Source organism: Poecilia formosa, unplaced genomic scaffold (genome assembly GCF_000485575.1).
Source record: "Poecilia formosa unplaced genomic scaffold, Poecilia_formosa-5.1.2 Scaffold367, whole genome shotgun sequence".
NCBI lineage: Eukaryota > Metazoa > Chordata > Actinopteri > Cyprinodontiformes > Poeciliidae > Poecilia > Poecilia formosa.
Window position 1 is genome coordinate 344,111 of NW_006800306.1, and position 12,237 is coordinate 356,347.

Genomic DNA, 12,237 nt, shown 5'->3' on the forward strand with positions numbered 1-12,237 from the left:
TTTCATGTTCCAACTAATTTTCAACAGGGTCAGTGATGGTGAGTCACCAGGAGTCAAAGGCCTCGTCCATGATGACAAAGAAAGAAGTCCACACGATGGAGGAGTCTTCGGCCTTTTCCTCCTCTGCCCACCAGACAATGATGTCATCCATGATGGAGTCCAGCTCCTTCAGCAGCATGGCAGCTGAGATGAAGTTTGAGACCATGTCAATGTCCAGCATGTCCTCCATGACATCTGAGACATACGCCATGAGCTCCAGCAGTCTCACAGAAATGTCATCCCACATGGAGGGAACCTCAATGAGAGCAATCGGTACGAGACTTCAATCTTTGTTAAAGTCTTTAGCTGCTAAGTCAGTCATTTCTTCAGAATCCCATTGACAAAAGTGCTAAGATTGTTCAGCAAATCAAGTGTTTTTGTGTTCCTGCTTCAATTAAAACCAGGGAATTTACTTACACCATATCAAAAGCCATTTCATTACCATATCTGACATTAACCTTCAAGGCACCTTAGTGGCCCAAATGAGAGATAAGTGGTCTTTTTGATCTCCCTCAGAATAAAGGTTCATTCTATGAAACTTGACTTAAAAAGGTTTAATAAAGTGAAATGATTTTTTTTTATTACACTCAAATATAAGTGTCTTGGATCTTGAAGTCTCAGAGCGTCGGGTTTTGCTTTTAAGTCTAATGACTCCAAAAATGATGATGCATAAAAATCTATGCATCTAAATCTAAATTTGGTCCAGAGTTCTTGATATATTGCCGTATTTCTTTTGGTTTTTCTAGTTCTTTTCAGTGTTCTGGATTAATTTGAGTGCTGTACAAAACCAAGACATCATGTCAGCTTTTCTCAACTGCTTAAGGAAACCAGTTATGCAAAATTCACATTTTACAAATTGTTTTGCTTCCATTTTCATCGCTACTACTTCTGAACATTCCAAGCACGTAAAACAAAACAAACAAAAAAAAAACCCACTGTTTTTGGTAATAAGTTAATGTTTTTTGGTGTCTGGAAAATGAGACATTTGAAGAAAACCTCTGCTAGATAATCAGCAGCCACAGACAAGCCCAAACAGTTGCAACTAGCAGTCCCGGCAGGGCTCCAGCACATTATTTGGCTGTTCTAATGTGCTGTACAATGACTGCTGGAAAAGAGAAGACTTTTGTTGTTGACTTACCATCCAGAAACCACTTGCTGGATTCTTGTTGGTTGTGCAGGAGGCTCCACTTCTGCTTTTCAAAGATGTACGGTTGAATAATTTCACACGTTTGCATCCATTTTCACATGCAAGTGTAAACGTTGAGTTTGGGGGTAATGACCAGCAGCAGATTATTTGGATTTTTTAAGTCGCTTTAAAAAATCTCATGATCTAAGAATGATTTTTATGCAAAAATCATCTTAATCGACAAGTTAAGATGTAATGAACATCTTAACTTGTTCCTAACTTGTTCAATAAAGCATAATATGTTTAATTTAAAAGTATGTAAATATCTGAATTAATTTTGTCTTCATGTAACTGTCTAGTTAAGTTTAAATTACTCTGCTGCTTTCAGGTTCTGCTCCGAGAATCGAAGCTTTGCCAGAGGACATCAGCATCGAACCTGGCAAAGTCCTGACAGTCGCTTGTGCGTTCTCCGGCGACACCAAGCACATAGAGTGGTCCCGCTCAGGCAAGACGATCGACGTGTCCACGGGTGGACGATTCCACATCGAGACCACGGAGGACCTGACCACCCTCATCATCACAGGGGTGAGGGAGGAGGACGCCGGCGCCTACACCCTCAGACTGTCCAATGAGCTCGGATCGGACTCAGCAACTGTTAACATCAGCATTCGATCGGTGTAAAAAAAAATCTCATATTTCAAATGTCCCCTTTTCCCTTCTTTCATGACTTTTTATTTATTGATGAAACACAGTAGTCTACTTGATAAGGATCTGGAATATTCTTGTAAATAGGAACTATTTTTGTACCAAACCTGACGTTAATTTATGCCAAACTAGACTAACGTCTAAAGTTGTAAAATGTGCCATATTGGATAACTATGACTTAGGATGTTTGATCCATTTTTCTTTGACATGTACATAATGTATATAGCCGAGTTTACCGGTTATGGGAAATGTATGCATTGTTATTTATGACAATAATATTAACTGAAACTTAAAGAAACTAAATATAGTTTAACAGGAGAAAGTTTCCGTTGGAACGAATACCCTGCTAAACTGGGAAACTAAACTCTGTGCCTCAACGATAAGTTGAAGTCTTTAAGTTTGCCTCAACAGGTAGAGAGGCTCCCTGTTGATGTTATGAACCGGAGACAAAACTTTGAGCGCGCCGCTGCGAAGGGAGCGGCGCTTTAGTTTGTAACAGGAACATGAGATCCTGAGTGCTGTTTGCATCTACCCTCATGCAAGCAGGGCGACTGGACCTCGTGCGCCGACTGATTATGTCATACTGCCATTTCTATGACAGGCTCACAGTGCGAGCGGCCTGCACTGCTTGAGTCCAAAGTGTTTCTTCTTTTTGTTTTGTGCTCTGATTCTGGAAAACGACCGTCGGCTCAGACTCTTCCGTCGTTCCATCAACCTGGCCAGAGTCCTGCCGGCGCTTGTTTTCAGAGGCAGAGCTGCCTCTCGGAGGTCTGCAGTGTGCTTGTGTGTTAGTTTGTAGAGGTTCACCCGTCGGTCCACAGGGTGGCGCCAATGAGACGACCAGGAGCCACAAACGACGCCTGATGCGCTCCGTGTCCTTTGGTGTCATCCCGCACTTTGTTGGATTGAAGTTAGCTGTAGCTTTCAGTGTTTTGCAGCCTCCTTGAGTTTTTCTGCAATTATTGATTTAATAAAGCATGATCATCAGCACTACAGGATGTTTCTGTCTGGTTATTTGGTCCTTTATTGTTCTCTGCCACAGCATTAATAATATAACACAATACAATGGTAGGCAAAGTGACTAAAAGACATAAAAGTACAATTAATTGATTGCTATGTTAGACGTATGTGATAAGTGTTAAGTAAAACTACATATACAACCATACATTTGGTTGGTTTTCCTCCAGGACTTTTTAGGGACATGAAGGCAGCAGAGAGAACATTTTATAAACTTTACCATGACCCATAGTATGATTTTTTTATTTTATTTTTTTACCATGATTCAATGGAGAATGATGGCTTTTCACCGTCATTCATAATATAGTCTGACTGCTTTTTAATTTGTAACATAAGACACATACTGTACTTTGTGTTTTTCTACCATGAACCATAATATAACTTTTTTTTAACCATGACCATACTCACATGCTTTATTTTCCTGTTCATGGCAAATAATGAATACGTTACTGAAGTAGCAATTGTTGGCTTTAAAATTATTTCTTGAGTATCACTGTTTCTATTGAAACTGGAATTTAGATCTAAAATAAAATTAAGTTTCAAGGCAGGATTTGGATCCATCCACTCACTTTGGAAATTTTCCAAATTTGGGAAATTTGAGCCTGTTTAAATGACAGGAACCTCCAGGAATTTTATTGCACAAATATGTTAATTAAAGATCCCCATTTATAGATGGGGATCTTTAATTAACATATTTGTGTTTTATATTGGCATTGGTTGCTTTAATATCTGGATTTTGTACCTTAACAGTAAATTCGCATAGGTTCATCAAAAATTACAAGGTGATGATTAAAACAAATACATGATCAGAACTTTGGGTTTGTCAATTTTATTCTCAGATCGTCATCGACGACATCACCCAAACGTAATTTAAAAGAAAAATTCAAAAACCCATCACCAACATGAGAAACAGGTTTAAAGACGTTGGATGATTTTGTTGATATGATACATGAATAAAGGTTATTGCCATAGTGAAAAATGTTGCTTTAGATTGACTGTTACTGCAAATAGATAAAGATTATGTTTGCTTTTTTATATATAAAAAGCAAAGTACAATAACATAAAAACACAACCCCATTGATCTTATTGAAGCCCGATTCTATGGGTTAGGACTAGATGTTACTTTATGTGACTTATTTTACAGGTAATTTCATGTATTGTTATTGTTGAACCAAAATGTCCAGCATGAGGAAATGGGATGATCTCGAGTTATCTCAACTAGAATCCCAAACAAACAAAATTTAATCATTAGTTTTTAAGAAAAAAGTGCAATTACAATATGATTTTTAAAAGTTTTGTTCGTAATTTTATTTGTGTGAGTGTAATTTGATTAATTTTGTATAGTTTATGGGGATGAAATGTGAAGATTTCCTTTCTCTCCTGCCTTAATGTTTCTTCATGTCATTTAAAGAAAATATTCAATGCAGGATCTTCTCAGCTCTTTGTACACAATACCAAGTGAAGCAGATAAAAAGCAATGGAAAAAAAAAACATGCTGATGGTTATATAACTCTCAGAAAGCACTGCAGCAACTTCTCTGTGAGTCTCCAGCGATGAAGTCGTCTTATTCAGCTTCAGCCTGCTCAGTGATGAGGCTCAGCAGCCGGCGAATGGAAGGCTCCCAGCTTGAACCGAGCTCCAGCCGGCTGCAGGCGTACAGATACTGTCGGTCGGCCCAGCGCACCCAGTCCACTGCCTTCTTCACCTGATGCCAGCGCTCAGACCTGCAGGGGAAAACATTCAGGTTAATCAGTCAGGAATACTGACCTGGAGGAAACATTCACATCTCTGCTCTAATTAGTAATGAAGCCAAAAACATATGCCTTTTGCATTGAAGTTAAAAAATACCGTCTGTAAATATGTTCTACCCAAATGTAGGGAGAGGAATGGCTTTAGCCGATCAACCTCTCCAGGTTGGTGTGGCACCCAAAGCGTTTTAAATATGAGAAAACATCCCCATGTTTTAATTGTGCTGTGTGGCACCGACTCATTCACCAGGAACCTCATGTATGAAAGAATTCACAGCTTTCTCACTAAAAATCGGCATAAGGACAAATTTTGAAAAGTGTAGCGTACAAAAAAATATAGACGTATAAAACTGCACATGCATGGCTGCGCACATTTCCTTTATACATCTCTGTTTGATTATCAGTGATAACTGTAGTTTACTGAGATATATTTGTGAACAAACAGAGCTCAAACTCAAAGAATTAATCTCAAAGCATCAGACTGTTGCTACGGTAACAAAACAATCTAACTATGAAGATTGTTTTTTGGACTTTTACAAAGTAAACTTGCTAGCTCCTTAAAATTTTTAGTTTAATTTTTTTATTTATCTTTGCTAAAACCATTAAATCAAATTTAACAGCATTGCCATTCTGAATAAACAAGTGTAAAATTTCTGTATCTGTGGTTTGTGTTAAAATATTAACATTTATGGGGCCCTAAAGTCCTGGGGGCCTTTACTCATCAACAAGCATTGTATTTGTTGGGTCTTAAGGGGCTTTAAGGAGGCGCTGACTGAATTTGGATGAAACAGAAATGCAAATAATTGGTATTTATTTTAATTGTGTTTTTTTAATTTGTTGTTTTTAAGACTATAGTTTTGGGTTTAAGTATGTCAGGAATTTCTTCCAGTAACGTGTAATTATCCAGTAATAATTTACATTTCCTGTTAACATCTTTTAATACAAAAACACAGTGGGTCACTATTGGACCGCCTCGGCGCCACACCCACCGGGCTTAGCACGTTTTCTGGAGGAAACGCTGCAACATGTTCCAGAACTTGTTTCAGTGTCTGGTGTTCATGTTCCTCCCATGGTGATCTAGTTTGGATCAAAGTTCCTGGTGCTCCTTACAGACGGACCTCTGGGTCTGCAGAAAAGATTTACTTTCCACTTGGACTTGGTAGCTTAGCATACCAGTGTTTTCATTCGTGTTCTGCTAAGCTAAGAGCACTGCACTGCTGGGACGGTTCAGATTAGTCATTTAAAAATCATTTTTACGACCGACTGAACTAAATTTTCATGTGAGAGTTCATGTCTGTGTGGCCGGGTTCTCCTCATGTGTCTGTGTGTTCTGTTGCGGTTCTGACCTGGACCCGGTCGGCTCCATCAGGTGAAACAGACTCTGCAGCAGTTTTCCTTCCTCCAGCTTCTCCTCCCTCATCAGCTGCAGAACCAGCAGAGTCGCCACCAGCCTCTGGATGCCTGCAAATGCCTTCACACCTTTAACATAAACATCCACACGGTTCAGTTTCAACACTGGAGTCAAGCAAACCTAGACGACTGAGATTTAAAACCACCAGGTTTATTTTAATCTTTCTCTGGAATATAAATAGTAAAATATCAGATCAATGAACATCTTAACGTTAACAGCTCTTAACAACATAAAAATCAGTATAAACTTTAAGATTGTGCTGCTTTTACACACAGACTAATGATGAACGCTCACCCAGAGAATGAATGCCTTTGTTCTTCAGGAACACGTTAACAAACACATCCACGTTGACTTTGATCAGTTTTCCCAGCTCAACAGTTAACTCCCAGTATCCGTCCTGCAGCACACAGAAGATTGACACAAGTTAACACAAGAACTACTACTAAATATTTTTACTCAATAAAATCAACAAAACTTAGTCAATTATCTCTGCTTCCATGACATATATAGAGAAAAGTGCAGCTGTCACAAAAGCAGGACATTAACATACATAATAAACAATCTTATACCCAGTACTGAGCCCTATGGGGCACCACAGGTAACAGTGAAGCATATTAAGACTGATCAATTCATACAAATTGCCGTCTGTTATCAAGATAACTTTATGTGGCAACATTTTTTGATTTTATCCAACACCTTTGTCAGGTCAATAAATATCCCACTGCAGACCCTTCAGGATATTGAATATTAATAACAGGGCAGAAAAAGTTTCGTTTGTTAGGAAAATTTGAAGAAACTTCTGGTCTTTTAAAACAACAAATACTCCTGTAATAACAATGTCTGGGCAGATGAGACCAGAGTACAGGAGGGTGGTTGTAAACCAAGCAGCACAAAGCAACAACTATCTGACTCTAGAATCTGTCCAGAAGCAAATTTACAGCAGAATGACTTCAAAGTTACAGGGATCAAGGTGCTGCAGTCTGGACTCCAACCTGACTGAAGTGATATCAAAATGTATTAATATAGAAGTGCAGAAACAAATATCTTTGAGTTGAAAAGGCGTTAGGAAGAAGAGTGGAGCTGCTGAGTCATTGCTGGGTTATGGGATGGACCTTTAGGATGTTTTCACAGCTGATAGTCTGGGAACCAAAACAGCAACATTTGTTACATTTTCAGCTGGTTGGGTTAACCTTCATACTTTATCAAATGATACAAACTAACTGAAAAACCTGTTTCCCTCCTGGCTGTGGTGGCACTGCACCAAGATCCACTGAAAGAAATGACACAAAAATCTCTGAAAAAGACACTAAGTGCATTTTTCCTTCATCAGAAAAAGCAAACAAAAATTGAGTAGAGTCATATTTTAGTGGTTGTAGGATTTCTCTTTTGTCTTCTGTTAACATCACACACACATTTACTTCGGTTGCGTTTACTCAGAGTGCTCTGTGGTGTAGTCCGCTTCCTGCATTCAGAGCTGTTGCTGGTCCGTTTGGCGTTCATATATGCATTCAAATTGCACCAGAGTTCTCAAACCGAGTCCCAGCTTTTTTAGGTAGACCAGAGTTCATTTTTTGGGACTTTCTGGACAAACTAACTGGAATTGGATTAACGCAGACTAAACAGGCTGGTGTGAATGCAAATTTCAAATTAGATTTATATTAAATAACAATATGCAATGTTGTTGAGATGAGGTTAAGTTTTTAGGAAGCAATTTGCACCATAGTTTTTATCCCCTAATAAAATACCAACAACTATTTTATTATGATGGAGATTTTTTGTCTCTGAGCTTTGGACCAATTTAAACAACGGAGCAAAACATCTTACCGCCTGCTGCAGCTGGAAGATCTTTGTCCACTTCAGTTCCTGCTCTTCTGGGTCTGGACCTCTGGACCAACATCACACAACACAAAAGACTCAATTCCAGGTAATAAGATGAAAAATATCAGCTCAGTGCTCATAAAGATAGAATGGTTTGAATTTCCTTATGAGATTAATAAAGTAACATGTTAATTCATCCATTCATTCAGATTTGTGTGTTTGAGAACTGAAAGGATGGATGACGTTGCTGAGCCAATCAAACGACCGACTGTTGGTTTTGGACTGAATTTACAATCATGAAAGGATTTGCACTTAACAGAAAGGAGAGGTTGCAGAGCTCCACTGGAGGTGTTGGAGCTGAAAACAGATTCCCAAGAAAAATAAAATACAAGAGAAGTGGTGGAGGGATACTAACAACATGTGTGATGCTGATGGGGTTTTTGATTCAGACAGAACGCCTGCGAAACCACCAGATTGGAATGCAGAACTAAATGACGTCCCAGACAGCGGTGTGAGCGTTGATCTTTTATCTGACAAAATCTTCGCCTGTAAAAGACAAACATAACATTCAAATACCAGTATTTTTATCAGTCATTCCTTCTATGTAAAAAAAATTGAGATAAACAATAAAAACCCAACGAGACCATGTATGTGCCCTTTAAGGGACTTAGAAATAAGGGCCTAACTTAAACTGTAACGAAATCACTAAAATAACAACAGAGATGGAAACTCCTTCTTAGCTCAGGAGGAGCAGGCTGGACAGCACCATCATAGAAATCTAAGTCCATCTCTGTAAAAGACAAACATAACATTCTACTTCCAGGATTTTTATCAATCGTTTTTTTGTTGTGTTTTTTTTTAAGTCTGAGGTATATCAGAAAAATTCAGATACTCAGCATGTTGCAGGGAGATTAATGTCTCCATGGCCTGAGGAGTGAGTGGCCATGGGGACATGACCACTCACTCCTCATGGGACTTTATTTGGTGATAAATCAGGAGATTAAACTGTCAGTAGCTGCATTGTCATTGAGGATAAAATTGTGCAATTCTGAAAATACATTTGCTCTACGTAAAACACCAATTTCTAAAAAACATTTTTTCATAAAAAGTTTTTGTGCTAAGATAACGTAGTATAAAAATTTGTGTATATTGCAAAACTGCAATAGAAGCACTTTTTTTTTGCATCACATCGGTTTGTATACAGAAGTAATGCACTTATTTATAGTTGGCCTGCTTAGACAATAAACTTAATAATTTCCATAAACCTTGCTGTCATTTAAGAGTCTTGATTTAATAACTGCTGGTTTGGATGTAACAGAAAGGTCAAAGAAAAAACCAAAAATGATCAGAGAAACATCAACAACGTCCACATTTAGATTAGCAGGATATAAATGTCCACTATGTTTAATTAGTGGATAAGACAACTTCTCCACTTCTACATTTACCTGAGGTTGCATGATTATTTTCTCAATATCAATTTTTGCAGACAAAGAAATATTGCTGACGATGCAGCTTGTTGCTGGTTTGGGGAGGCAGGAACTGAAGCTCATCTGGAACAAAGAAACACAACATTCAAGTCCCAGTACTTTTACCAATTCTTCTTTCTATATAAAATGCAGATAAATCTGAAAGATTTAAAGACACTAAGCATGTTGCAAGTAAATGCAGACCTCATAGATTTGGACCCCACTGTGAAAATGTATCCAAATGAAGGGAAAAGTGAAGGACAATTGGCCAAACTTGTATGTGAAACCAAACTTATCCACCCATCTTTTCTACCACCACGAGGGTCTGAGAGATGGATGCATTTAACAATAGCCTACTGTTGCCGACTTTACAACCTTTTGTATATTTAGTACAGAAACAAATCAGTACAGGCCAAAATCAGTCCTGCTTTTTAAATACCGATGACTGGCCAGAACTGCAGTTGCTGCACCCCAACTTTCTTTTTAGAACAGCAAACAGTCTGAGAGGTATTCTGACAGTATGTCACAAGTAAACTGCATATAAAGCGTAAAACATCTGTTGGTTTGCTGAATGTGCCTTTAAGGGACTGAGAAATAGTGGAGTAAAGTAACAAACTGTAAAGAAGTAGATAAAACAACAGTGGCGTTAACTCGTTACCTCAGGCTCTTCAGTGGTGACGGACTTTGAATAAGCCGGCATCTGTAATAGAGAAACATAACATTCAAGTTCCAGTATTTGCAAAAATATTTATTAAATTATTAGGAATACCTAATAATCAAAAGTGTTGATCAGATCTCTGGAGGAACTGGATAAATATGTGTGAATGGAGTGACACGACAAAGGAGGTAACACAATCACACAGGAACACAATATCATGGACGTAACTGACAGAACTGAACTCAGTGGCAAAATCAATTTCACACTAAGAACTTATGAACACACCTTCACCTTTTGAGTAACAATAATTTTGTTCTATGGATTTTGGCAGTAATTTATTCTAAAATATAAAAAAATATTTAACAATAGGCTAGAATCTTTTATATTAAAGTATAAATAAATCAGTGAAAATCAGTATGGATTCAGGTCCAAAAGATCTACAACACTGGCTATTTTAGAGACTAAAGAAAACATAAAATCCACAATTGACAATAAAAAAAATTGTTTCTGGATTGTTCCTTGATTTAAAAAAAAGCGTTTGACACAATAAATCATGATTTACTAAAAATGAATTAGAAAGATATGGAGTTAAGGGGAATGTGTTGAATTGGGTAAAAAGTAGAGGTGTGCCAATCGATCGGCCACTTATCACAATCGGCCGATTTCCGTGAAAAAGTGTCTGATCGGTGATCGCCGATCACGGTCTCTTGTTGCCGATCACACAAACCGATCATCACCTGCATCTCATTTCGCAGCCTGCCTGTGCAGCTGGTCTCCTCTTTCCTTCACTCTGCGCAAACGCGCAGCAACAAATCCTAAGTGATGTGGAACTATAACGCACTGAGAATAATACATTTTACATACATATTAAAACTTTCGCTGTCCTAACATGAGACAGATAGTCTGAAAAAATAATCGAGTAATTATGCATAACCCTGTTCTGCTTAATTAGTCCGCTCAGTCAGAAACAGCCAATCAGAGCTAGCAGTAATCAGCTAGCCGCCATGCTATCAGGAAGTTTTCATTCAGTAAATCTGGATTGTTTATTGTAATGGAACCTGTTTTTGACTTTGAATGTTAAGTTTTATACTTGAACTTCTTGGCAATGTTGAGAGGTTTTATTTTGGCTCTTTGTATTATTTAGCCTCTTCAGAGCCTTCATATGTTATCAGTCTGTTAAAGATAGTATTATCAATAGCAGTACAATTTGCACAATGCCTGTTTTGTTTTGTTTCCTTCCTGGAAAAAGTTATTAAAAACAGGTTTTTGTCTAAATTAAGGTGAATTCATGGTTCCTTTTTCCACATAATGTAACCGGTAGTGTTTATGATTAAAAAAATAATAATTATGGTATCGGTGATCGGCCCTCATGGATGATCGGAATCGGAATTGGCAGGAAAAAACCTGATCGGCACATCTCTAGTAAAAAGCTATTATAGAGATAGAAAACAATATGTACAGTTGGGAGAAATCAGTTCCAAATGTTTGGACATTGCTTCTGGTGAAACCCAATAATCAATGCTTGGCCCAAAGTTTTTTGTTTTTATCATGTACATAAATGATATGTGTAAAGCTTGTGAAAATATGAAAAGTGTATTATTTGCAGATTACACAAATATGTTTTTTGTTGGAAATGATATGGAGGAACTGCTAAATAATGTAAACAAAGAAATGAACAAACTGAAGATGTGGTTTGATGGTAATAAGTTGTCGCTAAATTTGATTAAAACTAAAATGATTTAGTTTTAAACTATTTGGGAATTGCAAACCAAGTTCTGAAACAAAAATAGATATTAAGGTAATAAATATAGAAAGAGTTTGGGAACAACTCTTGGTGTGATTATTGATGATAAGGTTAATTGGAAACTACATATTCAACATATCCAAAAAAATATCAGAGTTTTTATATTGAATAAATCCAAGCAATTGGTTGAACAGAAAGCATTAAATATTGTACACTATTCATTAGTTTTAGCCTACCTCAGTTACTGTGCAGAGATATGGGGCAATAATTATGCAAATTCATTACAACCATTAGTTAAACTGCAAAACAGAACATTCAGAGTTATTAATAACGTTGGCTACGTGGACCACACAAATCCAGTAACTAAATTATAAAAACTTCCTCATTTGGTGAATTTACAAACAGTCTGCATCTTATTTAAAGCACAAAATGATTATCAGTTATCAGAAAATATTCAAAAATTCTTCATAAAAGAAGAAGGATTTTATAATCTCAGAGGGAAATA

The 12,237-nt window shown here is 37.4% G+C and overlaps 2 protein-coding genes across 2 annotated transcripts in view; one reads left to right on the forward strand and one right to left on the reverse strand.

The window, feature by feature from the left end:
• Positions 1-2,863, forward strand: part of ttn.2 (titin, tandem duplicate 2) — a 209,617-nt gene extending 206,754 nt beyond the window's left edge. Inside the window, exons 256-257 of the mRNA XM_016662277.1 lie at positions 28-312; positions 1,554-2,863. Of these exons, the coding sequence (XP_016517763.1) occupies positions 28-312; positions 1,554-1,846 (578 nt within the window). The 3' untranslated portion in view covers positions 1,847-2,863. The remainder of the gene's footprint in view (positions 1-27; positions 313-1,553) is intronic.
• Positions 2,864-3,700: 837 nt separating this feature from the next.
• LOC103153924 (poly [ADP-ribose] polymerase 4-like) overlaps positions 3,701-12,237 on the reverse strand; it is a 37,353-nt gene continuing 28,816 nt past the window's right edge. Inside the window, 7 exon segments of the mRNA XM_016662288.1 lie at positions 3,701-4,611; positions 5,982-6,114; positions 6,341-6,443; positions 7,871-7,931; positions 8,280-8,410; positions 9,310-9,414; positions 9,989-10,030. Of these exon segments, the coding sequence (XP_016517774.1) occupies positions 4,452-4,611; positions 5,982-6,114; positions 6,341-6,443; positions 7,871-7,931; positions 8,280-8,410; positions 9,310-9,414; positions 9,989-10,030 (735 nt within the window). The 3' untranslated portion in view covers positions 3,701-4,451.